At 43.1% G+C, this 26,327-nt stretch overlaps 1 protein-coding gene across 3 annotated transcripts in view; it reads right to left on the bottom strand.

Moving 5' to 3' along the window:
• The window catches only part of kcnip3a (Kv channel interacting protein 3a, calsenilin), a 38,422-nt gene extending 19,148 nt beyond the window's left edge, over nt 1–19,274 (bottom strand). For 2 of the 3 annotated variants that reach the window (XM_086111685.1, XM_086111686.1), the window contains exons 1-3: nt 18,373–19,274; nt 9,665–10,151; nt 8,726–8,900 (exon numbers count right to left, since the gene is read on the bottom strand). In XM_086111685.1, the coding sequence (XP_085967811.1) occupies nt 8,726–8,900; nt 9,665–10,060 (571 nt within the window). In that variant the 5' untranslated portion in view covers nt 10,061–10,151; nt 18,373–19,274. The remainder of the gene's footprint in view (nt 1–8,725; nt 8,901–9,664; nt 10,152–18,372) is intronic. The other variant, XM_086111687.1, reaches the window with a different exon arrangement.
• Between the last annotated feature and the right edge of the window lie 7,053 nt (nt 19,275–26,327).

The following is a 26,327-nucleotide window of genomic DNA, read 5'->3' as shown; positions in this document are numbered from 1 at the left end:
ACTGTTATGCAGCGACAGAATGAGATCACTAAACTTTTGGTGAAGCAACAAAAGGTGTCTACATTACCACCAATAAATATTCCAGTATTTAGTGGCAATCCGCTGGAATTTAGTTTCTTTTTGAAAGCTTTTGAGCACGGGATTGAAGAAAGGACAGAGAGTAACAAAGATAGGCTACATTTCCTTGAGCAATTCACACAAGGAAGGCCTAAAGTTCTAGTACGCAGTTGTGCATACATGAACCCAGATAAAGGCTATGTAGAGGCTAAAAGGCTTTTGTGCAAGAATTTTGGAAATGAATATACAATTGCCTCCGCCTACATTCAGAAGGCATTGCAATGGCCTGTCATTAGGTCAGAAGATGCAGATGCACTGACAGAATTTGCTGTTTTCCTCACGAGCTGCTGCAACACAGTAGATAGTGTGGATTACATGAATGAGATGGACAGCACGACCAACATGCGCATAATTATATCTAAACTCCCATTTAAGATAAAGGAAAAATGGAGAGGAGTCGCATGTGACATTCAGGAAAAGTCAGGAAAGAAAGTCAGGTTCACAGATGTGGTAAATTTTGTGAACAAACAGGCAAAAATTGCTTCCCATCCGTTGTTTGGCAACATACAAGAACCTGCCTCACCAAAACAAAAGCATGGAAAGGAAAAAAGGGAAAATGATAAAAGATACAAGGAAAAGAAAAGTGTTTTTGCTACTGATGTCACATCTGTCACGAGCCCACCCGAGCAGGCAGAAGGGAACACATCCGCCGATGGAATTGAAAAACAATGTGTATTTTGCCAAAAGAAAGGACACACCTTGGATTATTGTAGAATAATCAAGCAAAAGCCAAACAAAGAAAGGCTTGATTTTCTGAAGTCTAAAGGCCTGTGCTTTGGATGCTTAAAACAGGGACATTTAAGTAAAGGCTGTAAGCAAAAACATATCTGTCAAACATGTTCTCAAAAGCATCCCACCATCCTGCATTTTGATCGAGAGAAGTCTGCATTCTCTGCGGAGGAGAGCCAGATAACCCAACAAAACGTCCAAAGTTCAGCTTCCACCGACAATGAAACTTGTGGTTGTACTGGGGCCGGAGAAGCAGCCTGTGCCCTGTCAATCGTTCCAGTGAAAGTCAGGTGTTTGAGGAGCAAACAAACAGTTGAAGCATATGCGTTTCTCGACCCAGGAAGCACTGGAACCTTCTGTACAGAGGAGCTAATGAAGAACCTTATGACAACAGGAAAAAAGACAAAGATCTTGCTTCGAACCATGGGAAAAGAAGGGATTGTCAGTACCAATGTCATCATGGGACTTGAAGTCAGTGCTGTGGATGAAGATAACTTTATCAAGCTTCCAAAGGTTTTTACACAGTCTAAAATCCCAGTTAGAAAAGAGAACATCCCACAACAAAGTGATGTGGATCGATGGCCATACTTAAGAGATGTTCAACTAAAAAGAATTGATGGAGAAATAGGTTTGTTAATCGGAACAAACGTACCAAAGGCACTTGAGCCGTGGAAAGTCATAAACAGTGATGGGAATGGGCCATATGCAGTCAAGACTCTCCTAGGGTGGACTATCAATGGTCCTCTGAAGGAAGAAAATGCCAGTGGGGGGAGTTTTGAGTGGCCACGAGTATCAGTAAACAGAATCTCAGTGACAACATTAGAGGAGCTCACTGAGCGACAAGTAAAGTTGGACTTCCCAGAACATGATATGGCTGAAAAATTGGAAATGTCATTTGAAGACAAACGGTTCATGGACTCTGTATCAAATTCAGTGAAGATGGTTGATGGCCATTACAGCATTGGCCTGCCTTTCAAGAACAAAGACATCATTTTCCCAGATAATCGTGTCTATGCAGTACAGAGAGCAGAATGTTTGAAACGGAAACTGATGAAGAACCCGCAGCTTCATCAGGATTACTCTAAATTCATGGCACAAACGCTGACGAATGGCTATGCTCAGGAGGTTCCTACAGAAGAAGATTGTAAAGGTGACAAGAGGACGTGGTACATCCCACATCATGGGGTTTACCACCCAACGAAGCATAAATTACGGGTGGTTTTTGATTGTGCTGCCACATATCGAGGCACCTCCCTAAATTCATGTTTATTGCAAGGGCCTGACTTGACAAGCTCTCTCATAGGAGTACTAACAAGATTCAGACAGGAACCAATAGCCTTCATGGCTGACATTGAAGGTATGTTTAATCAGATCAAAGTTCCCCAGGAAGATGCTGATGTGTTGAGGTTTCTGTGGTGGCCGCAGGGAGAACTTACTCAGCAGTTGAAAAAGTACAGAATGGTCGTCCACATTTTTGGCGCAACCTCGTCGCCAAGTTGCGCGAGTTATGCATTAAGAAAGTGCGCAGAAGACAATCAAGCACATTTCAGCTCAACAGCTGCCAACACCATTTTGAGAAACTTTTATGTAGATGATTGCCTAAAATCTGTTGGCACTGAGAAACAGGCAATTGCTCTCATACAAGACCTAGAGGCTATGTGTGCTGCTGGTGGCTTCAAACTCACAAAGTGGGTTTCCAATAGTAGAAGCGTGCTCGCATCAGTACATGAGGAGGAAAGAGCCGATAAAGTCAAGATGCTGGATCTGGAGAATGATTGTTTGCCAATCGAAAGAGCTTTAGGAGTCCAGTGGTGTGTGGAGGCAGATACATTGCAGTTCAGGGTCTGCATACAAAGCAAGCCACTCACAAGAAGAGGAGTGCTTTCAATGGTCAGCACTATTTATGATCCGCTTGGTATCTTGGCTCCACTTATCCTCCCAGTGAAGCACATTCTGCAGGAACTATGTAGGACAAAGCATGCATGGGACGATGACATGCCAGAGGCACTGCCTATGCAGTGGCAACAGTGGGTGATGACCTTAGACCACTTAACCACCTTTGAAGTAAAAAGATGCATTAAACCAGCCAACTTTGGAGAAATTACTTCAGCACGGCTTCACCATTTTGCAGACGCCAGCGAGAAAGGGTATGGTGTAGCCACCTACCTGGTCTCAAGAAACTGTCAGAACCAGAGTCACTGCGCCTTCATCATGGGAAAGGCTAGAGTTACACCTTTGAAGCCAGTGACTATTCCCCGACTTGAACTGACTGCTGCAGTTGTAGCAGCAAGAATGGATAAGATGATAAGAACCGAGTTGGACATTAACTTGACAGACTCTATCTTTTGGACGGACAGCACATCAGTCCTCCAGTACCTTAATAATGAAACTACGAGATATCGTACATTTGTCGCCAATCGAGTAGCTACAATTAGAGACAGAACAGAAACATCACAGTGGAGATATGTGAACACATCTGCCAACCCAGCAGACTACGCTTCGAGAGGGCTGACGATTGATGCCTTTCTCAAGGCAGAGACATGGATCATGGGTCCAGACTTCATATCAAAGCCGGAGTCTGAGTGGCCAGCAGTGCCAGACAATGTTCACCAAGCTATCACTAACGATCCTGAGGTGAAAGAAGTATCAGTATATGCATCTGCTACAGAGGAAAGCATCAACGTGACACATCAACTCATTCACCATTACTCAAGCTGGTATCGACTAAAGCGAGCAGTTGCATGGATCCTTAGATTGAAACAGATACTGAAACTCTTCTCTTCAAAAAGAAAGGAATTGACATCTTCTGAAGAAGAAAATGTAGACAGTCAAAGGCTTGAAAAACAAATGAGAGACTTCAAGACAAAGTTTCACACAAAACCCCTCTCTGTAGGTGACATGGAAGAAGCTGAAAGGGCAGTTCTATGCTTCAGTCAAGCAGCCAGGTTCTCCAAAGAAATTGCTATGCTTGGAGAGGGAAAGCTTGTTTCAAAGGATAGCTCTCTCTACCGGCTGTCACCAGTTTTCCAAGATGGCGTTCTTAGAGTGGGTGGCAGATTGAACAAAGCATCAATGCAAGAGGAATCAAAGCATCCTGTAATTTTGGCCAGTGATTTGCACATCACCACTCTTATCCTTAAATCTGTTCATGAAAAGCTTGGACACAGTGGTAGAAACCATGTTTTGGCAGAGGTTCAGCAGAAGTATTGGATATTGAAATCCCATGCAGCTGTCAGGAAAGTACTTTACCGGTGTGTAACCTGCAGACGTCACCATAGAAAACCAGAAAGTCAGCTCATGGCGGACCTTCCCAGTGAGAGACTTACACCAGATGAACCACCTTTCACAAGTGTTGGTGTGGACTACTTTGGTCCATTTGAAATCAAGAGAGGTCGGGCCATGGTGAAAAGATACGGTGTAATTTTTACTTGCTTGACAGTGAGAGCTGTACACGTCGAAGTGGCAAATTCATTAGACACAGATTCCTGTATTCATGCGCTACGCAGGTTCATAGCAAGAAGAGGACAAGTCAAGTTGATACGTTCTGACAATGGAAAAAACTTTGTCAGTGCTGAAAGAGAACTCAGAGAAACAGTGCAGTCCTTAGACAACACAATGATTCAAAGTGTCATGTTGCAAAAAGGCATCACATGGATATTCAACCCTCCTTACGCTTCCCATTTTGGAGGAATATGGGAAAGGCAGATAAGGACACTGAGGAAAATTCTCAGTTCAATACTACACCAGCAAGCAGTGGATGAGGAAGGACTGCATACCCTACTGTGTGAAGTCGAGGCTATTATAAATAGTCGTCCCATCTCAAGAATCTCTACAGACCCAAATGACTTGGAAGCGTTGACCCCCAATCATCTATTGCTGATGAAGGCCAAAACATCATTGCCTCCAGGATTATTTGACAGGAAGGATGTCTACTCTCGACACAGATGGCGCCAGGTCCAGTATCTTGCGGACTTATTCTGGCGTCGCTGGACTAAAGAGTACTTACCGGACTTACAAAAGAGACAAAAGTGGTCTCGTCCACAGAGGAATATTAATGAAGACGACATCGTCCTCATTGTGAACGACTCAGCACCACGAAATTCATGGATGATGGGACGTGTAGTCGAGACTATTAAGGACGTTAAAGGACAAGTACGCCAAGCCAGAGTGAAAACCAGCAGTGGCGTGTTCTTGCGTCCTGTAACCAAACTTTGTTTGTTGGTTGAAGGGGACATGTGAAATTTTGTTTGTCACTTTCATGAGACAGCGGTAAAGGCTGGTCTCCACCGGTGAGTCATGTGCTGGTAACCTCTGACTCCAACCTTTTTTGTTTTTGGACATTAAGAAAAGAGTTCCTGACGTGACGGGAAGAGTTATTTGTACAATGGACATTCTTGAACAATTCATTGTTGTTATTTGCTTTTGCAGCTCATGGCTCTGATTCACTAATTTGGTAATTGTTTATGTTCACAAAGACAATTAGGGGCCGGAATGTTAGAGCCATAAGGAAAATTGGGTTAAACTATAGATGTAGCCTTTTGAATAATTCGAATTTAATAGATGCAAGCAGTTTGGTTTATATTTGATATTTTATTTTAGAACAAATTTATTAAGAATATCGAAGTATCTGGGCTCCATTGGTTGTCCTGTTTTTAGTCTGTTAAGAGGCTTGATTTATGTAAGCATGATTAGGAAGACAGTAGGGCATGGAGCAACACCTTTTTTTGACCGTACTTCGTGTTTGCTTATTTCGTACTTCATGTGAACCGATTTCGTATTTCGTTTAAGTGTATTGTAGAAGTTTTATTTTTTTCATTTTGATAAAGCCTTAATTTGTGTTCAAGAAAATAAAGCGAATCATTTATTTGGGATCAACGATGGCGGCCTCGTGTATTCCTTGTCGTCGTCTTGGAAAGGAAAAGCCCGTCGAAGAAAAGCACGAGTCAAAAACCTGCATGCCCTGCTGACGTAGCGACAAAAGGATATTAAGTTGCCGCTACACATAATAAAGCTGAACAAGACTCACACCATTTCCATTGTAATGTTCCCAGCTAGCCACTACTTTCTCTTAGAGACTGCTCCTTGATATTCTCTACACCTGTAACCCCACAACCTGTTTCAACCTCACAAATATCGAGTGCAAACAGCCACTGCTGTCTGCCACCCCCCACCTCCCACCATTCAATACACATCTCCATCTCAATGCTGCTATTTTTAGTTGCTAGTCATTACCACGGAGAGGACTCACCCGAAAACAACGCTGAATTTCCACACCACCCCTGGGAAGGAATCACAGTCCGGCTGCACTTTCTCCCACTGAGTGTCTTGTGTGAGCTGAACTTCCAATCAAAGTAGTGCTCTCTGTTACTTTTGATTTGCTCACAAGGTGCACAAAAAGACCCGAAGGAGCCTTTCCTCAGAGGGAAAGTTCAAACTGCGTGAAAGACCATATTAAAGGAAAAAAAACTTCCAGTCAGGTTTAGAACGGAGTGTATGATTCTCGGATCAGAGGTTTGGAGTACCCAGTCAGATAAAAAAAGGTTTGTACATTTTAACTAAGAGTGTAACAATACGTTTTTGACCGATACGATACGTATCGATATTAGGCCAAACGATTCGATACAAAGCGACACAATTTGATACGATAAAGGTTAGTTCTCTTAATATTCTAGCATAAACAAATTGAAACAGAACAATCGAGTTCTCTTTTTATACAGTATCTTACTTTAACTATCATAATAAGATGTTTAATGCATTAAAACCTCTATGTATTGTAAACAAACCTTTTCAATAGAGTGCTTCATGTATCCGAAAATGATTCAACATTTTCTTTTTTGTGGAGCAAAAACATGTACGCAGGTATTAAACTTTGATATTTTCACATCTCATTAACCTGCTGCTGTGATTCTTCTGTATCATGGAACGACTGTATGTTAACATCAAACAATTTTTCATTTTATTTTTCAAAAATATCACCAGGTCTACATGGACTGGCACCAAGATACTTCACTGCGTGCTCCACAATAATAAGTAACTATTTGAGCACGCGATTTACAGAATGATCAAGTTTTTGAATAAATACGGCAGCAAAATCCATTTTTGCTCTCGTCAACAAATAGTTGTGTTAGCGTTACATTTCACTCTGCATTTGAAAAGGCTATACACTTACCGTTTTGTTAAGACAATCTCCTTGCGAAATCCAGTGTTTCCATTGAAACAAATGCCTTTCTTTGACTTCCTGCTCGCTGCTATGTTCTATGTTGATTCATTATTATTATTTTTCTTAATGTTGATTCATTTTCTGTTACCTGTCGGGTGTTGACGTAATTCTCCAGCGACGACCAGAGATGACGTGCACCAGCGAAAAACGAATCTAAGTTTAAGTCAAGTCAACTGTATTTATAGAGCACCTTCAAACAGCCATCGCTGCATACAAAGTGCTGTACATGGAGCAATTTAACATGCACAATAAACAGTAAGACAAATCGGTAATAAAGGCGGTAGAAAGCACCAAACAGTAAAACCAAGAACAAATCTAAGTCATGCTGAGTCGAATGCCAAAGAATACAAGTGAGTTTTGAAGATGGGCAGCGAGGAGGCTTGCCGAATGTTCAGTGGGAGGTCATTCCAGAGAGAGGGACCAGCAACAGAAAAGGCTCGATCCCCTCTGAGCCTCAGTTTAGTTCTTGGTACTTCTAATAATGTCTGGTCCACAGACCTGAGCAGGAGCACACCTGGCAGGTGTGTAGGGGCGGATGAGCTCATAGAAGTAAGGTGGCGCGAGATTATTCAGAGATTTGAAAACAAATAAGAGGATCTTGAAAATAACGCTAAAATGAATGGGGAGCCAGTGAAGGGATGCCAGAGTAGGAGTTATGTGCTCCCTCTTACGAGTACCAGTCAAGAGGCGAGCAGCGGCATTCTGGACCAGCTTAATGGAGGACTGGCGGACTCCAAAGTAAAGGGCATTGCAGTAATCGAGCCGGGATCTGACAAAGGCATGAATTACTGTCTCAAAGTGTTCATGTGAGAGGAGAGGTTTTATTTTGGCCAGCTGTCTAAGGTGAAAGAAGCTGGATTTAACAACGGCACCAATTTGCCGATCGAGTTTGAAATCACTGTCCAGTTTAAGGCCCAAGTTTGAGACTGTTGACTTAAGTTTATTAATATATAACATTCAAACCTGAATAAAAACTAAAAGGGAATTGGGTTTTTGAGAGGAAAAAAACGTAGTTATTTAATTATTATTGATTCAATCGATCAATAACTAATAAAAAATAATGATATGTCGATGTATGGCCAGCATCGATGTCCAAGGGCACTCCTCCAGTACCGGTACCGATCGATGGAGAACGCATAAAAAAAAAAAAACTTGCGGTGCTTCTTACAACAGCACGTCACAGACATGCCATTCAGACACTTGAGAACTTTTTAAAAGTAGATTATGAAGAAAAAAAATTATCTCCCTCTCATTTAAAAAGAATAGGAAGCAAGAGTGACTGCATTCTTGGCACCACTAGGGGGCGCACTGAGATAACCAAGCACTGGAGACCAAGGTGGGTGCAATAAACTGAGCGCCCTGACAGTAAATGTCACTTTTTGAATTTATGAGCAAATAAATGATGGGGTGTTGAAGTAGCAGTGCAGTCACTATGATAAACGGGCATATAAATGAGTGATATCCAGGTGCTTGACTCTGGGGAGTGCTGAGCAGCACAATGAGTCACTGCCCTCCTGTGCGACCCGGGAGGTTGGTAGAGATCCAGCAAATCAATAATCTGATCAACTGGATTAAGGTTGGTCACAGTTGTTGTGCAATCATTTCTCCCGAAACCAGTTCATCCACATACGCAAATCCAACTCTGTCTCTCTCTCTCACCTTTGTCCTGAGGCTGCGTGCTAGCGATGATCCATTTGACCAGGCAGCACTTCATCAGAGCTTTGCGAGAGAATCGTGGCTTCTGCCACTTCCCAGAATCCTTCCCTCGCCCTGGCGCGGGCTCCACGCCATTGGCATCTCCCAGTAGGCTGCCGTCGACCACTTTACCATCAGTCTGCAGGGAATATGGGGGAAGGATGAGTGATGCAGAGGAGAGATACAGAGAGCGCTCTCAGGTTAAATGCAATGGAAATGGTGAAGCCAAGGAGAAGACTTTTCAAATTAACCATGAAAGAGTTTTAAAATGAATCTCTAATCTGAGGTTATTTCACAAATTCTTGGGAAAAAAACTTGTTACAGTTCGGCTGCAGGCCAAACAGTACATGTCGTATCTGAAGTAATTTTGCTTAGAATGGGCATCTTTTAACACTGACAATAAAATGGCCATTGTCAATGGCCAAAAAAAAAACATGGCTGTATGTTTGCCTTTTACTCAGCCTACAGACATAGTATTTCAATAAGTAGTACAGTCCAGTGCAGCTCTACACCACTTCAACGTACAACCGCAATCAGCATCAATCATCATATACATCTTCTCATGTTTTATAGAGCGGAACCTTCCAAAGTGCAATCAGCTACTCTAGAACGGCACTACTGTATCGCATTCCTGATCGATGCGGTCACACGTGGGCAAGTATAGTACATGTGTTGACACGTGACAGCCACAGACGCCTCCACGCGTCTCCGTTGACCAAGCATGTGTCGAATATCACCTCCTGTCTTTAAATGTAAATAAATCCGCATAAGGGCACCTGTGATCATTTCAGACGGGCGTAAGCATCTTTTCATCTGCTCCAATTAGCTCTGTGTAGCTTTAACGCACTTCATTTAAATTCATTGCGTTGAGCACTGCCAAACAAGCGTTCACTTGATATTTACTTTGCAATGTATACGAATTATCCACAAGCTCTTTCTCAGTGAAACTCCGGGAAGCTCCATTGCTCTTCTGAGAAGACATAAAATACACCAACAAAAATGCATGTACAAGTATTTACTGAAGCAGCCGTGCGGGTAAATGTGATGAGCGCAGAACAAACAGAGGAGAAGAATGCAAAGCATAACAGAAGGAGCTGGAGCGAGACCATGGGGGATTTCAAAACAACCATTTGATCTCACGGGTGTACGGCCGTGCGAAGGGGGAGAGGGAGAAAGAGAAAGAGAGAGACAGAGAGAGACCAAGAGCGGGAGAGAGAGAAAACAGGAAGAGAGAGAAAAGGCGCGGAGAGGGCTAGAAGGTCTGCCGGCGTTCCTGGAATCACTGAAGGCAATTAGCATAATGAATCCCCGGCCTTATCCGAGACGAAGAGCAAAGGACAAGCAGAGGACGGCTGCGTGGCGATGAAGATATGGAAACGCTTGTTTCACACTGCAAGGGAAACAAAGGGATCAAGATTCAGTGTCGTTAATTTGGTCGGACAAATTTGAATGAGTTCAACATAAAGACCACAATGCCGTCAACACCGGCATGCTGGAAGTTAGATGTCTTGATCCATTTATTGAAAACCGTCCGCAAATCCGTCGCAAAATCGATTTGCAACTTTAACATTTGATAGCATCGCGATTGGGATCCCGCACAGGGTAATTAAGGTCAACAACATTCATATAAATTTACTTGTTAGCTTAATAGTAGTACAGTGAACCCCTGTTTATATTTTCCAAACGCATCTGCTATACATCCTTGCATCCATTTTCGAATCCGCTTATCCTCACGAGGGTTGCGGGTGTGCGGGAAGCTATCCCCACTGTCTACGGGCAGTAGGCGCCTAGTTCATGATGTGTCCAAACCCTGAACTAGTTGCCAGCCAATCGCAGGGCAAACATTGATGAACAGCCATCCACGCTCACATCACACTTTGGGACAATTTAGAATGTACCGTTAACCTGTCATGCATGTTTTTGGAATGTGGGAGGAAACCGGAGTACCCAGAGAAAACCCACACAGGCATGGGGAGAACATGTAATACTCCACACAGGAAGGCCGGAGCCGGAATCGAACCCTGCACCTTCGCACTGTGAGGTGGATGTGCCAACCAGTCAGTCACCGTGTCATTGAAACTTATTAAAACACACATTTTTTTTAAACACATTTTAAATGTGTTTGACGACCAAAAAAACGGAAGCACATCATATCAAATGTACAGAAATGTGATGCCAACGTGTGTGAGCGTCTAGACGTGAGCTGTGGCTGACAGCAGGACCTGCATGACTTTGGTCGTGTGTGTATATATGTGTCCGACTCTTCTCCTGGCACTGAACACATAAATAATTGCTATATAATAAGGGTGGGAAACCTAAACACTTCTTGTAGTTGACTATAATGTGGTGGAAGTTAAGTTGAAGATTATTTATCAAGAGAGCGTTATGGTCTAGTGACGGCAACAGACAGACTCGAAGGTCTTCTGTACGTCGGCTGATTGGAAGATGGAATGCAAAAACACGTGCAAAGTTATTACTGTACTTTGTCGTTGACTTCAAGCATTTTAGGTCGATGCAGATTAGTTCAGCCCCTATTATAAACTGCCGTTTTTTGTGATACAGCAGGGATTTCCGTGACAGTATTCCACAGAAAAATCTGTGATGTGTGCTTCCCGAACGTGACCATGACACCACTGCTTGAAAGTCAAGTCAAGCTATGCAATGCGGTGTCATAACATCCTATAAATAAATATGCCACGCACACTTGAGTCCTACGTAACAAAGAATTGCATTCATCCGTTGATTCCCTCATCAACATAGTTCCTGCCCAGAGGAGCCACATTGGGGGGAGGTGAGTGGGGGGGAATGAATCCGACTGTGACATGTCTTTAGAGAGGAATATCCCCCAAACTAACAGCTGCAGGCAGACTTTGTTTTGAACGCAGGGAAATTCTTTGCTACATTAGCGGCTTGTTCACGCACCGCTGAGCAGGCCAAGCGACGGGACTTAGACTGTTAACACACTGCTCAGCGAGGAACCTCAGTCACTTAATGCGTTCTTACTTGGCCATGTGCATTACCGCGTCAGTGAATCAACACTAAGATCTCATCATAACACAAAGTAAGCGACAGGAATACCAGCAAACACACACACACACACACACACACACGCACACACATGCACACACCTTGAATGCTTCAGCTAGCTTTGTCATAGGGCGGCACTTCTCTTTCGTAATGTGTGCACATCTCATACATATTAACTCACATGCCCTATATGGTTGAACATATGCATATCAGGCTCAGAGTAAACAGAGCAGCAACAAAATAAATACTTTTTTTTTTAAAAGGCGGGGGGAGTGGTCATATACACCTTCTTTCTGAATCTTACGTAACGTACATATTGAAATCTTCTTCAGATTGATCAGTATTCAAGCTAATTTGCATATCGCATGAAGAAATCGTTTGATGTCCCTCAAGGTGAAATTCTATTTTACACGCAGTTACATTTTTTTTCCCCCTGCACAATTTCCATATTCCTCAAAGTCTTGAGCATTTAATCCGAAGCAGGAGGCCTCAGCTGCATTGACAAGTGCAAGATTGGTCTGGGAGAATGCAAATTTCAATTGACGAAGAGGGAAAATGGAGGCAGATAAGAGGAAAAGAGAGTATTGTGGAGGCTGAGCTGAACTTGACTGTGGTAGTGGTGACAGAGTAGAGTTGGAAAAAGCGTTAATGAAGAGGGAAGTGATGTAAAGAGTGAGAGACATTAGTGCACGAGAGCCTCCATTAATAAAAGATGTGTCATTAACATTCAGCAGGTCCAAGGAAGATTCTACATCACTCATGCTCCACTTGTGTCTTTCTGATAATGTTACGAACAGTGAAATATGTTGAGGATGATGTGCCTGATCTAGAAGTAGTCCCACCATTACACTTTTTTTGGGGGCGGGGGGGGGGGGGGGTGTTGAGTCGACATATGTGAGCCAAATTCAATTAACACAACCCCTGTGTTAATTGAACTTCTAAGGACTACCGTATTTTCCGCACTATAAGTCGGCTCGCAGAGAAAAGTCCGGACAACAAGGCGACCACATACTGTACGTGCATCTACACGCACATTCATACATCCAAGAGCATGGAGATAAGATGATGGTGAGAAGCAAAAACTTCCCAGCTAAGTGTTTAAGTAACCATCTCTTGGTAGAGACGCAGGATTTATGAACAACTCCTCATGCTAAGTTAAAGCTAAGCGTAAAGAACAAACTACTGCTTTTGTAAAGCGCAATGATTTGTTGAGCTGTTGTACGAAATGCTAATGCTAACGATATTCATGGAAGAGGTCCACGTTTTCGAAGAAGTAGGCCAAAAAAACATCCCGACTGCTAAAAGGAACAACAGAGATGTTTTTCTTTCACAAGCGTGAATTGAATTGGTTTGTTCAAGTGCAACCCAATGGAATGGCCTCCGTGTAATAAATATTACACTGTATGGCTGCGATATAAAAGGCAGCAAAACGGGAGCGCGTGTTGATGTTGGAGAGCTGATACTATTTGTGTGCGGACAGCTTGCGCTCTCAGTCAGTGTGGCTGTCGGTGCGAATCAGAGGGAGGAGGAAGGCTTCGTCCATATGGAAGCCAAGCTCTGTGTGTGTGAGAGAGAGAGAGAGAGGGGAGGGGGGGGGGGGAGAGGGAGAGAGGGAGAGAGAGAGAGAGAGAGAGAGAGGATACTATATTGACGTGTGAGCCCTCATGTGGAGGAAGAATTAATCCTCTCGGGGCAATCGAGGAGGCATGTTTCAATTATCCGCTCCTCCTCACTGCAGAAAACGTGTGCACATCGGCATCGTGTCATCAGACGTTGTCACTTGTCTTGTTTGGACCGCATCGACCGCTCCGAACCAAGACCGTCTACGCATTCATTGATTAGAGATTGATATTTTTACAGTTGCTTCACCTCGCCGCTCTTTTTTGACTTCAGGGTCGATATCAACTCTCAGTGCCTTGTGAGCTTCATTTGTGTCCTTCTGCACTGCGCAGGGCGGCACGGTAGGCGACAGGTTAGCACGTCCGCCTCACAGTACAGAGGTGCAGGGTTCGATTCCGGCTTCGGCCTTCCTGTGTGGAGTTTGCATTTTCAATGGAACACTCCAAATTGTCCTGAGGTGTGAGTGTGAAGTCGTTGTGTGCCCTGCGATTGGCTGGCAACCAGTTCAAGGTGTCCCCTGCCTACTTCCCGAAGACAGCTGGGATAGGGTCCAGCACGCCCGCGACCCAAACCACTCAACATTGACAAAAAAAAAAGACACCTGATGCCCCCCCCCCCCCATTAAAAAAAAAAAAAAAAAAGCTGCTCAGCATCCTGCTGGACCGCGTTGAAATTGTGACAGAGGCGTTTGATGGCCAAGCCTGGGTACGGTTACGGCCTGTTAAAAAATTCAATGAGTCTAACGTTACGAATCACAACACCTATTGAACAGGTGACTCCGTTCGACATTGTGTGAGGTGCAATGTGATGCCCTGCACTCATGTAGCGAGGACACATAGTTTACACATGACGGGAGATTCTTTCAAATTTGCTGTAAAAGGGTTCGCTGAGGGGCGGCTCGGTGGGCGAGCGGTTAGCGCGTCGACCTCACAGTGCAGAGGTGCAGTGTTCAATTACAGCTGCGGCCTTCTTGTGTGGAGTTTGCATGTTCTCCCTTTGCTTGCATGGGTTTTCTCCGGGTACTCCGGTTTCCTCTCACATTCCAAAAACATGCATGGCAGGCTGATTGAACATTCAAAATTGTGTGAGCGCGGATGGTTGTTCGTCTTTGTGTGCCCTGCGATTGGCTGGCAACCGGTTCAGGGTGTCCCCTGCCTACTTCCCGAAGACAGCTGGGATAGGCTCCAGCCCCCCCCCCCCCCCCCCCGCGACCCTTGTGAGGATAAAGCGGATCAGAAAATGGATGTATAGATGGATGGGTTCACTGAGGTTAGGGTGTGTGTGTGTGTGTGTGTGAGTGTGTGTGTGTGTGTGTGTGTGTGTGTGTGTGTTGCATCAATACCGGCCTGCAGACTTGTGTCTGACTTCTCTAAATTGGCGTGCTGGCTCTGCTGTGAACATCACTCCCTTAAAGTCCAGCATGCACACAGGTCTAAAAACGCAAACAAGGGCTGCACACATACTGATAATCAGGCCGCATTGGGGGGGTTGTTGTTTTTTCTCCCATATAATCAAAGTTACCAAAAGCCTGACTGTTGAGTGTATCAAAATTAGTATCCTGAGTGATGATTCTTTGGAATGGGGTGTGTTAATACTCACTGATATGTTCCGAAAAGGGTCACATGGTATTTCAGATCACCTTTAATACTGCATATTTACGTGTAGAGAAGGAAGGAAGTGCAGGAAGTCTCTATACTCGTCAAGGTTTACTTGCTTTCGTCGGTGCTGCTGTTGTTGTTCGCAAGGGTGAGTTCAAAGGAGCTTTGAAATAGATTGTTTTGTTTTTTTATATGTCTGCATGCTGACAATAGCATCTATGAATGCAGGTAACCATAGTTACCACCTGTTTCCTCCGAAGGGCAAAGGGCTTTTTCTAATTGTGGGAGGTGTTAATTCGTCTAGTTTAGAGAGATTTTTACAATATAATGATTCATCAGTGAAAACAAGCAAATACGCCTGCCAGAGAGTGACATCAGAGCAATCTGATCGGAGGCTCCGTAAGTGATTTGTTGCTCAGGCAAGGCCATCAAATTATCGCAGTAATGCCTGTCCATTTGCATGTTCTCCCGGGGGCCTGCGTGGGTTTTCTCCGGGTACTCCGGTTTCCTCGCACATTCCAAAAACATGCGCGACAGGCTGATTGAACACTCTAAATTGTCTCGAGGTGTGAGTGTGAGCGTAAATGGTTGTTCGTCTGTGTGTGCCCTGCGATTGGCTGGCAACCGGTTCAGGGTGTCCCCCGCCTACTGCCCGAACACAGCTGGGATAGGCTCCAGCACGCCCCGCGACCCTTGTGAGGATAAGCGGATCGGAAAATGGATGGATGGATGCCTGTCCACCCAGAACTGGTCTCCAGCCACGCACAGGGCATAAATAGACGACTTTTGAACTATGAAGCAACGGTGCTGTGATAACTGCACAGATAATTCCATCAATATTTTATTCTATTGTCAGAAATTCACATTTTCATTCTGCTTTGATCTTAAAATAACACGCCATCCAGAAATTCTCCATGTGCTTCTGTGGCGAGAAAAATAATTGCTCCTGATACGGCGCCGTGCGGGCACTGTCACTGAAAGACATGAAAACAACTGTCATTGTCAGCAAACCTGTGCCCTTCTCGCTTTTATTTTAAACATTTGGCGACGGGGCAGATTGCTGACTTATTTTAATTATTTTGGGACAACAATCTGCCTCTTTGGCTCAGTGAATAGACTTTTATCTGGCTCGCATGCGCGCGCGCACACACACACACACACATACACAGACAGAGCAGAAAGCAGCAGTAAGAGGATGAACTCATGCTCGGCTTTGGTTGAGGGCTTATGAAATAGAAGCACATTTGATGACGATGCTTTGATGCCACCGTCAACAACAGCCACAACAAGAAACTTTGTTCAATGAGTACCATGCTGGCAATGTCAATCCGAACTGAAGATTTGCCACAAAATGAATGTTTACAAGTTTGAGGGAGCCCAAAACCCCAAAAGTACAGTGGATGCTCTGAACTAACTCAAATACAGTAATTCCTTGAGATATGTAATCATAATTTACTTTTTTTTTTAAAAAGCAAAACAATTTTTCGTAATAATTTATTAAATAAGGATAATAGCAATCTTCAGTATTGTTCTTTTTTTTTTTTTTTTTTAAATAATAACGGACAAATTGGTGGCAGAAAGTCAGACTGAAGAAACGCCTGCTCGGACACATCTAAATACTGGTGCAGCTGCTCTAACGTATATTTGGTGCATTTGATCGAGGTGCAAGCAGTCAAATACTCGCCAATTTTTGGTGGTCGTATTTCATTCATAAATCTCACAAAGGCCGGAATCAAACCCTCTCAATCCTGAAAGAAATAAATTCATTGAAAGTGCTCATGTTATTATCATCACGGTTTTTAAAGCCTCTTGACTGGCTGGCACATTGGAAGGGAGGAACGGGGTGGGGTGAATAAACGATCACGCATCGGGTCTGTGGACATATTTGAGTCGCCAGCGGTTATCACATCCTTTCTGTTATATCAGGATACTTGTTTACCAGTGCATCCTTTCCACACAGACGTGTTGCCATGCGAGATGTCTGTATGCCACATTTAAATCAAGAGGAACCGCAAGTACAGTTGACTGTGTTCACGCCCACAACGGCACAAACTGTCCTTTCTTTTTTATTTTTTTATGCACCAGGTGGCACCCATCTGCGGAATTACCAACAACGGTCTAACGCGCTTCTGCACAGGTTAACGCCACATAACGCGCCGGTCCAAAAAATCTAGCCCTGCGTTTTGAACAGACAAGCTCACTTTATGACTTTGCATTGAAGTTTGGTGCTTAAAGTTGACTAACTGCTAATTAAATGTTATCAGCCTCTTGACCTCAAACAATTCGCACGTCTGCTGGCAAAAGATAAAGCGAATATGAAAAAATGCGCTCGTTGTGGATCGGTACGGTGGTTACCCCCTGCGTTGTTAGCTTCAGCTAATCTTCTGTCGCTGGTCGCAAAAGGTTTCTACCTGCGGAGGAACAAGGGCAGCGGTGCAAAGTGGAGCTCCATCTTCATTACTCAAAGTGTTACATGTCATGTCCGGCAATTCACGGACAGCTACTCTGTGCTGACGGCAACAACTGGTGTTGGACTTAACAAGTGTTTCGATTGGGTGAAGGTAACAGCCTGCGGGACAATGTGCACATAGTGAGTCGGCGATCTTAATTCACGGATCCACTTTCACCGACAAGAACTACAATAGTCTGCAGTCTGATGAGCGGGCCAATGAAGAAAGTGCACATGACGGTGCGGCCATCTCTCCACTTGAAGAGCATCAATTACTGGAAATGCGCCTCCTCATCATCCCGCTCTTATTCCCACAACTGAGCACTGCCGACATTAAGCGTGCATTAAAGATCTGACCTCAGACGAGACTAAATGTAATTTATATGTCTTATCGGCGGCGGTCACTGGTTGATGCCTTGGAGTACAGATGCTTTAGTCCCTGCAGTTTTAATGAGCAATTCTCCTTGCAAAGGTGTTGAAAGTCACTTTGTGGGGGGGGGGGGGGGGGGGTTAACTTTACTGTCTAATGGCCGCTTATTTTTTCTCCGCATCACGACACAATCGGCTGTTTCTAGATTTTTAAGTCAAACCCAACCAGGAGAGAAGAAAGTGAAGACTAACGAGGAGGAGGAGTGTGAAGCAAGAGAGGAAGATGCCAAGTGACACTTGCTGGAAAAGCGTCTGCGGGGTTTGAGTGCAGCAGCGCTGCCGCCGCCGAGCGACTCATCAACCATTGTAATTGCATAACTTCACCTCACAAGTCATCAAATGCGAAAGAACACTCAAAATGAACACTTTGGTAGAACCGTGCCTGCAACGGTACTTTTTTTTTCTTGTCGCCCGCAAAAAAATATATACATAAAAATAAATCTGTACATCTGATTGACATATATGCGAGACATTTAAAGTCATCTTACCTGCATGATGCTTGTCCGCGGTGGTCCTGCTCGCGTGTCCTCTCTGCGCGCACCACAACCTCCGACTGACGCGCCAGCGGAGTGGATGCGAAGGAATGCAACACAGTACACACACACACACATCCACAATGAGAGAGAGAGGGGGCGGGAGTGGTGTGCATGCGTGGATTTTCATCAGTGGGGAGCCTAATGATGCAGAAATGTGGAGTCAACAGGCGGACTGCGGTCGCAATGTGCAAAAGCTCTGTAACATCACCTTAAGAGGTTTCACACCACTACATATCAGCAGATTGCATTTGGACACATTTATGGAAACATAATGTGGAAAGAGAGTGCGTATATGTGCGCCCTTTGAGTGAATCCAGTAGCTCAAAAGGTGCCCAGTGACACATTGCCCGATCAGACATGAGTCCCCCTTTCCCCACAATTTAAGAACTTGAGCGCCTTCATCTGCATCCGTGGTATAATCCGGTGCGATTGCGACATGCACTTAGATTGGCTAGCCATGCCAAAACTCTGAAAAACGCTAATTCCACCGGCGTAGCAGCTTTAAAGTGTCTTGTTATCCGCCCTGAGTGCACGTTAATAATGAAGAGAAAGGCAGAATGCATACCTGTCAACTTTTCGGAGCGCCAACCTGTATAAACTACCAAAAAAAAAATCCTTATAAAGAGCAAAAAATCCTTATAACATACCAAAGCATTTTATATGTCAAAATAACGGCAGAAAAAACCCCACGAAACTTTCAATGATATTTATTGTAGATCTCCATAATACAATGTCTGGTTAGACATACCGTGGAAAGTTACCAGAAATGAAAACATTCGAGTAGACTAGCACCATTCTGGGCAAAAGCAAACGGAACTGCCTGTTAGGGGGAAGGAAAAAAACCCCCGGAGATTTTCAGAATCCGTATGATTTGTGCGATACGGTCATATACGTAAGATTCACCACAAAATCCGTATGAACTATGGCTAAACCGTATGAGTTTACAGGTATGAGAATGGCAAGAAGGGGATTTTTTAAAATGTTTTTTAATTCTTGATAGCCAGCACGTGGACCAGGGCTTTTGGTCAATGTGGCAGCTTTAGAGTGCCTTGTTTTTGCAGCGACACAATAAGATATACTCCAGCCACCGGAGGCTTTAAGTGGATGAATATTTGCGGCTCAAAGATTTAGTAATGTGTCGGCATAAAGATTCTAGGCAAAACAGCATTCCTTTTTTTCAGGTTGTAGCAGAGGTTTTGATTGGGAGTCGAGCATGGTGTAGTTTCAGTATATTGAGCTCACGCCCCCACAGTTTAGGAGAGTGGAGGCTTGATTTTTCATTATTTTCGAAGCCTTATTTTATCTTATTTTTTATCATTCAAATTTGGCAGGTTTTAACAACACCCTTCTCAGCGATGTATCAAAGGAGATTTTGCCTTCACAGAGACTCAAAATGGGTGAAGTAGAGTTTGCACTCCAATTTTTCAATGCTTCAATAACTGCCATGCATTTTGGCCCCCTAAAATTTGATACATTTTTCATCTCCTCGCACATGTGAAACTATTAAATTTGCTGTTTGTTTTTTTTTCAACTCAGCAACAGTAAAACAGACTAGAAATGGGAATATTAATAAATCGATTCACTGTGCACCTTTAAATTTTCTATTTGTGCCCCTAAAATTTCAAGTTAGGGGTGACGGAGACCTGCAATCTAAAAATATATATATATCTGTTGCACATTATTGCTCCTTAAAAATAAATAAAATAAATAATGTTCTGCCTTCGACCACTTAACGGATTATTTGATTCACTTATCACATACAATACAGTCCGACATCAAGACGATGCAAAATGAACACCTTTGACGGTGTCCCTCAAAAGTTACCACCTTTGTAAAAGCAGTCTCGTTGAATGCTGCCACTGCATGGTGCGATAATTGTGCAACGGCGAACAGCAAACTTCTTTGAAGAATGCAGCTCGTTTATCTATCTGAGGCGGTACTTCAAAGACCTGCGATGAATATGATGATGCATTCAATGTCCCAATTTAAGTTCAAATAGAGGAACTCTGGGTGTTAGGCAGTATTTAGAAAGGCAGACTGGGCAGCAGTGCTTACGTTTCTTCAGATATTCTCTCCTGTGTGACCACCGCAGCCGATTTCAGCATGTCCGAGAGAGGGAGATCCCGAGCGTGTGTGTGCATGAATGCGTGTGTGTATTATATTCGATTACAGTATGTGATTGCCATGAGAGCGAGGAGTAAAAAATGCAATTAAAACTCAACTGGAGATTTTTTTTTACTCAATGAGGAACTGGATCCATTTAGATGACCTTAGCCGAGATATAAAGTAGGAATCAAGCCGGGTCAAGTCTGCTCACACATCCTATTGATTGAATAATGAAGAGTCGAGATATGTAAATAGCCTGCAGGATCAATGAGGAAACACCATCTGTCAAAATAAAACGGTGTCTCGTTTGCCGCAAAAGCTCTTGACGTATTTCCCGGAGGGGCTTGAGCGCACTCAAAGTTTAACTGATGATGTAATTATTATTGATGTATCGGTTTATTTATTTATTTATTTTGTCGAAAAACAGTAAGGTTGGGAGGATACTCACATATGACAATTAGCTTTTTTTTGGAGGGGGGGGGTGTTGTCATCACATTAAAATAATATAATTAATGATTAAATCATAACATATAATGATTAAAGGTCATTTGAGCACATTTCTTATTTTAATAGTATGTGTCAAACGGGTCGTCCTTCACACTCATCAGTGGCCAAGAAGTAGCTCTCACTAGCAAAAAGGTCGGTGACCCCCCCCCCCCCCCCCCCATCAAGACTCACCTACCGTATTTAGTAGTTAGCCAAACACTTCTTACTTTTTGCTCCTGTAAACAAACAGGCACACTCGGCTTCAAACACGTCCCATCTCAGTGTGTAAGTGTGTGTAGAGTGACGATGATGAAAGGACGGTCATATCCTGCCTGCTTCCTGCTGAGCGTCAGAGCGGAGATTCCCCCAATAAAGCGGCTCACGGCTGCAATGATGCTCATTTGCTCCCACTCCTGGAAGAATTAGCAGAACACACATAAGGTCCACGTAAAATAACACGTACGCACACACATGTGGAGCGGCAGCATCTTGAGAATAATTCGCCCCCGAGATGGATTTCATGTTTCTATGGAGAAGATTGCCTATTTTTAGGAGAGATATAAATAGATCCTTGTGTCGCTCCGAGGCTTGCATTGCATGTCTCGGTGTACCCATGCGTGCTTTACTGTATCTGTTCCCTTGTTTACGGAACTGCTTCCCATATAGGACAATGATTCATTGAACGGTGAGTCAATACTTGATGAAAGTAGAAGGACTGACCGGCTTGCGGGCACAGCGATGGCACGGTGATGTCATATTGATCAGAATCATCACCTTATAATTGCATGATACTTGTATGACATTGCACGTGATCGGCAGGCTTTAGGAGGTGGACACAAATGAAGCAAAGGGGCATCGGTGACTTATTATGGAGGCAGGTTCAGGGGTTGGGGGGGTGAGGCAGGGACCAAGTTTGTAGCCCTGGAAACAGTTGCTAAGGAGCACACTGTGGCATCCCCGGACTCGGAGGGACACTTACACTCAGTGGTCACAGTATTGGGTACACCGGTGCAGATTGAATGAGAGTGTTGTTAAAAAATACATGTCCGCTTTCATCAACTTCAATCAGAGATAATTAGATCATTCCGTTGGGTGTTGAGGTACGACTAATTTGTTTAGTGACCACGCTTTTTGTAACGTGAAGAAAAATAACACAACATAGTGTTGCACTTTGTAAAAGCACACTGTAATGGAAATATATACAATGTAAAGAATGAAACATTTTTGCCCAATTTTTTTTCTTTTTGCTTTAATTCATTGGACATTGTGCTGCTCCTTCTGGCGTGTTCGTCTTGGCCACCGGAGGGCAGCGTAACACAGACAGACACACACACACAAAGAAAAGTTTCACACAACTGGCTCCGTTTTGTGTTTTGTTTTGGGGTTTTTGCCATTTTAATGTTGTTGTTTTTTTTTTACATTGTGCCATTTTCTCTGCACCTCTGGCGTGCGCTCCTATCTTGTTTATGAAATAGCTCGACGCCGTACATGTAGGTCTTGAATATCGATTTATTTTTTTCTTTTCTTTCAGTTAATGCACTAAACGTTGACTGCCCTTTAAAAAAGTACTACAAATATGATCTAAATGCATATGTGGGCTTTTTGCTTGAATAAAAGGTGTTAGAATCATAGCTCTTAAGATAAGTATGTAATGTCCATGTGACCATTTTCAGCTTCTCTGGCTTGGCAATAGAAAAAAAAAAGCCATGAAGAAAAAAAAAAAGAAACAAAAATTATCTACCTATATCTATTTGTTTTCCAAAATGTACAAATAAGCTTTTAGGTGACTCTCCCGCATGTCACTGCCCTTCCTCCTCTCCCTTTTTTTTCTGTGCAAAACAGTCATGACAGCAAGCGGGGACAAAGAGGACATGTCATGATTATGCTAATACGAGCGGGGATGACTTTGACGGTCACAAATACATGCGTGCCCGCTGTGAGCAAAATCAAAGGGAGCTGCCGAAAGTTGATTAAGGGAAGGGAATCCCTTATATATCCTGGACACCTGGAAGATTTTAAGGCGTGCTTGTGTGTGTGTGTGTCGCTGGCATGTGCCTTTGAGCATCAATAATCCATGCAATTTCCCTGCTCTCGTGGAGACAGCAGCGCTCTGCGGGCTTATGTAAGAGAGCGTCACAGGTCTGGAGAGCGGGGATGGACCCACCCTAAGCCGCTTATGCTTCTTTGTTTCTACACTAAAACCTTGAATTTCGACGAGTTTTGCAGAAGAGCTGTTTGGTGCGGCAAGGTTAGGCAATGCAAAACATTGAAGCATGCCATGAGTCACAGCATCCGAGGGGTGGTTCTATTGTCTAAATGGCACTTGGCGGTTTTGTGACAAACAACTATTCACACATACAGAACATTTCGAGATGCCATTGTTTTGGAATGTGGGAATATACAGTAACCGAGATTCCAAACGTACTGGCCACTACTTGACCGCTCTCCATCGCAATTCATTTAAATTCAATTGATGCCATCATAAAATATTAAAGGCACTGACTAATATAACTACAATGCAATGACAACCTGCTGAATCATTTCCCACCTCTTGTTCATAAGACACCTGTACATGCCAAAGCGATACGTTTTTTTAAATTTTGCATGTGGAAAAAGCTACAAGTTAAACAACCGGCAGTCTGCATCCTTCTTATCACCGCAGACAAAAATCCCCTGCCACTGTAAAGCAATTTAAAGGCAGGCCAGACAGGGAAGAAGAGATGTAGGAGGGCGAGGGTAAGATAATAGACTGAAAATCAGGTGATAGGAATAGAACAGGTCAGATGAGAGTTCCACATAAAGGAAATTCAACTCTGTTTGGCTTTATGTTCACAAAACATTTACTAAAGCGTCCTGAGTACAGTTTATACCCACTTCATTAGAGAAACAGCTTGCATATGCAAATTAATTATCGGAGCAATTGCCCTTGTGGGGTTTGTGAGGGGATTAGCGTTAACCTTTTCATCAGAGAAGGAAGCACATTTGGTAATCTGACTTCCAACTGGATCCAACGTACCTGATTATGAAGTAGCAGAGGCACATGATTCCCCAAGCCAATTAGTTGGAAAAAGTCAAACACAAAAGAACGCATTGATGTCATATTATTGCTTCTTTCCAATAATATTGATGAGGAAAATATTTGGAAATCGTGATAAAAAAGGGAAAATAGTTTTCCCACTAGAAGTGTTTAAAAAAATGCAAAAATAACATTTATAATAAAATACCACAAATATTGGTTAAAAAGGCAAAAATGTCCAATATACATGACAATTATTTTCAAAATGATTGTTTACTCATTTTAAAAATATCTATCAATCTGTGTCACGATCAATGAATGGTGATTTTCAATCATTTTGGATTCTAAAAAGGGGTCCTTAAAAATAAATTAAAACAAATATTTTGAAAAACTACAAAAAAGTACAAAAATTACAACTTAATATAGATACAAAAAATATTTTTCAAAGAGCAGCAACATTTATTAAAATGAAATGTATCTAAAAATTACTTAAATGCATGTAAAAACAAAAGTTGTGTCCGAATATAAGGGTCACACCCTTTTATAGAGGTGTCCAAATGTCCACAGACAAAAAAAAAGTAGGACACTCAAAATGACACGCAATTTTACAGTTTAAATACGTTTTATACATACTAAAAAAGTCTGAGATCTTAATGCTCTGGATTCCAAGAGCAGGCAGAGCAGACCTCCAGGCTTTGTACAGAAGGTACATTAAATCAGTCATGTTGGGATGAAGCATATCTGCTATTACAGTGCAGAACTCAATTATGACTGTGCCTTTTTCATTTCGCTTTCAGGAAGTAATTAAAGTGAACCTGAATGTCAGCGGTTAATTAAACGTCTTAAAATGACTGCAGCAATTTTATCAGTATTATCAGTGGAGTACTTAGCTTCAGAGGACGCACTTGCCTTTCCCTGACTCAGGATGTCCTGTGGTGGAAACACACAAAGAAAAAGGGAACATTTCAGGACACTGGTGACAACCGGAAGGGATTTAAACATTCAGGTATTAAGAATTATGATAGAAAAACATTCATCGGGCGTATTTGGTTTGAATAAATCCACTCACCAAATATACCCCCCCCCCCACACACACACACACCTCCTTCTTCCTGAAGGCTCATTACAGTTGAGCCATTTCGTCAGATGAATTTTGATATAGCAGAGTGAGGATTAAGATGGCAGACGTTTTTAATCTGCTCTGCTCTCTTTCTCTATTCAGCACTGTCATTTTATTCTAAACTATTTTGTACTCAAGATGACTGTAATCACCCGGCTATGAGAATAGAAAAAAGTCCTTAGTTTCACTTTTTTTTTGTAGCGCATCCTGGACTGCTTTCCTGCCAGTCGAAGTTTTAAACAATGCAGGTTTGGGGAGAGCAAACGCTACAAAATGGGCTTGAGCAGACAAAAACCGAATCGCAGAACTTCGAGCAAAAGCAAACGAAAGAGCGTTGTCGGTACACTGTAGCAGAAGTGAATTCAACTCGGCTCGTTTCACAACAATCAGCAGCTCACCTTAGTGACTAAATCTTCCGAACAAGACTTCAAGATGTTTAAACTCGGATAATTTACTATAAAACTCAACATAAAACAATGACAATTGCACATTGTATGTTTAAAACCAGATACCTTTGCCCTGAGAGTCGACGAACTTAATGCTAATTAGCATTAGCCCGTCTATAGACGGCTCGGGCGAACAATCGAGACTGTTGGCGAAGGTTAAAAAACGCACATTCACGGCACCGTTTGTCAGGGTTTGTTCAAGGTTGCAACAGTTTTAGTGATTTTCTTGTCGCAAGGAATTTCTGAACATGTCAAAATTCTTTTGCGACAAGAAAGGCGCGAGCAAACCTTTGGCGAATGTTTGTCAAACACTTGTGACGTTGAACAAACCCTGACGCACGCAACATTCGCAACTCACAATTGTTCGCCGTTAAGGATCTTTTGTTGCGGTGGGAAACCATTTCATGGAAAGGATATTTAAAACACAAAAAGTGCAGCAACAGTAGTGTCGGGTGCCAGGGTGCATGAAAGGATTAAAATAATAACTGCATCTTAAAATGTGTAAATAGTAAATGGTGGCAGCGGGGAATTGGTGTTGGGCAGTCTCCCCCTGGGCCCCATTTACGATGATTGGAAAAGCTTGCTCCTCTGCTGCTATGAGCTCTGTTTTGTTGGGATTTAGCTCAAGGTGGTGGTTCCCCCTGCGCCAATTAAAAAGACGGATGATCTCAGGGTCGTGGGTTATCTCATAATGGAGGGCATCAGACCTACCACAGCTGTGTTGTCTGCAAAC

Source organism: Hippocampus guttulatus, chromosome 5 (assembly GCF_054856545.1).
Source record: "Hippocampus guttulatus isolate MCC_2025c chromosome 5, RoL_Hgut_1.0, whole genome shotgun sequence".
Classification (NCBI taxonomy): Eukaryota; Metazoa; Chordata; class Actinopteri; order Syngnathiformes; family Syngnathidae; genus Hippocampus; species Hippocampus guttulatus.
Note: the sequence above shows the minus strand (reverse complement) of the source record. Positions and strands in the feature narration are given on the sequence as shown.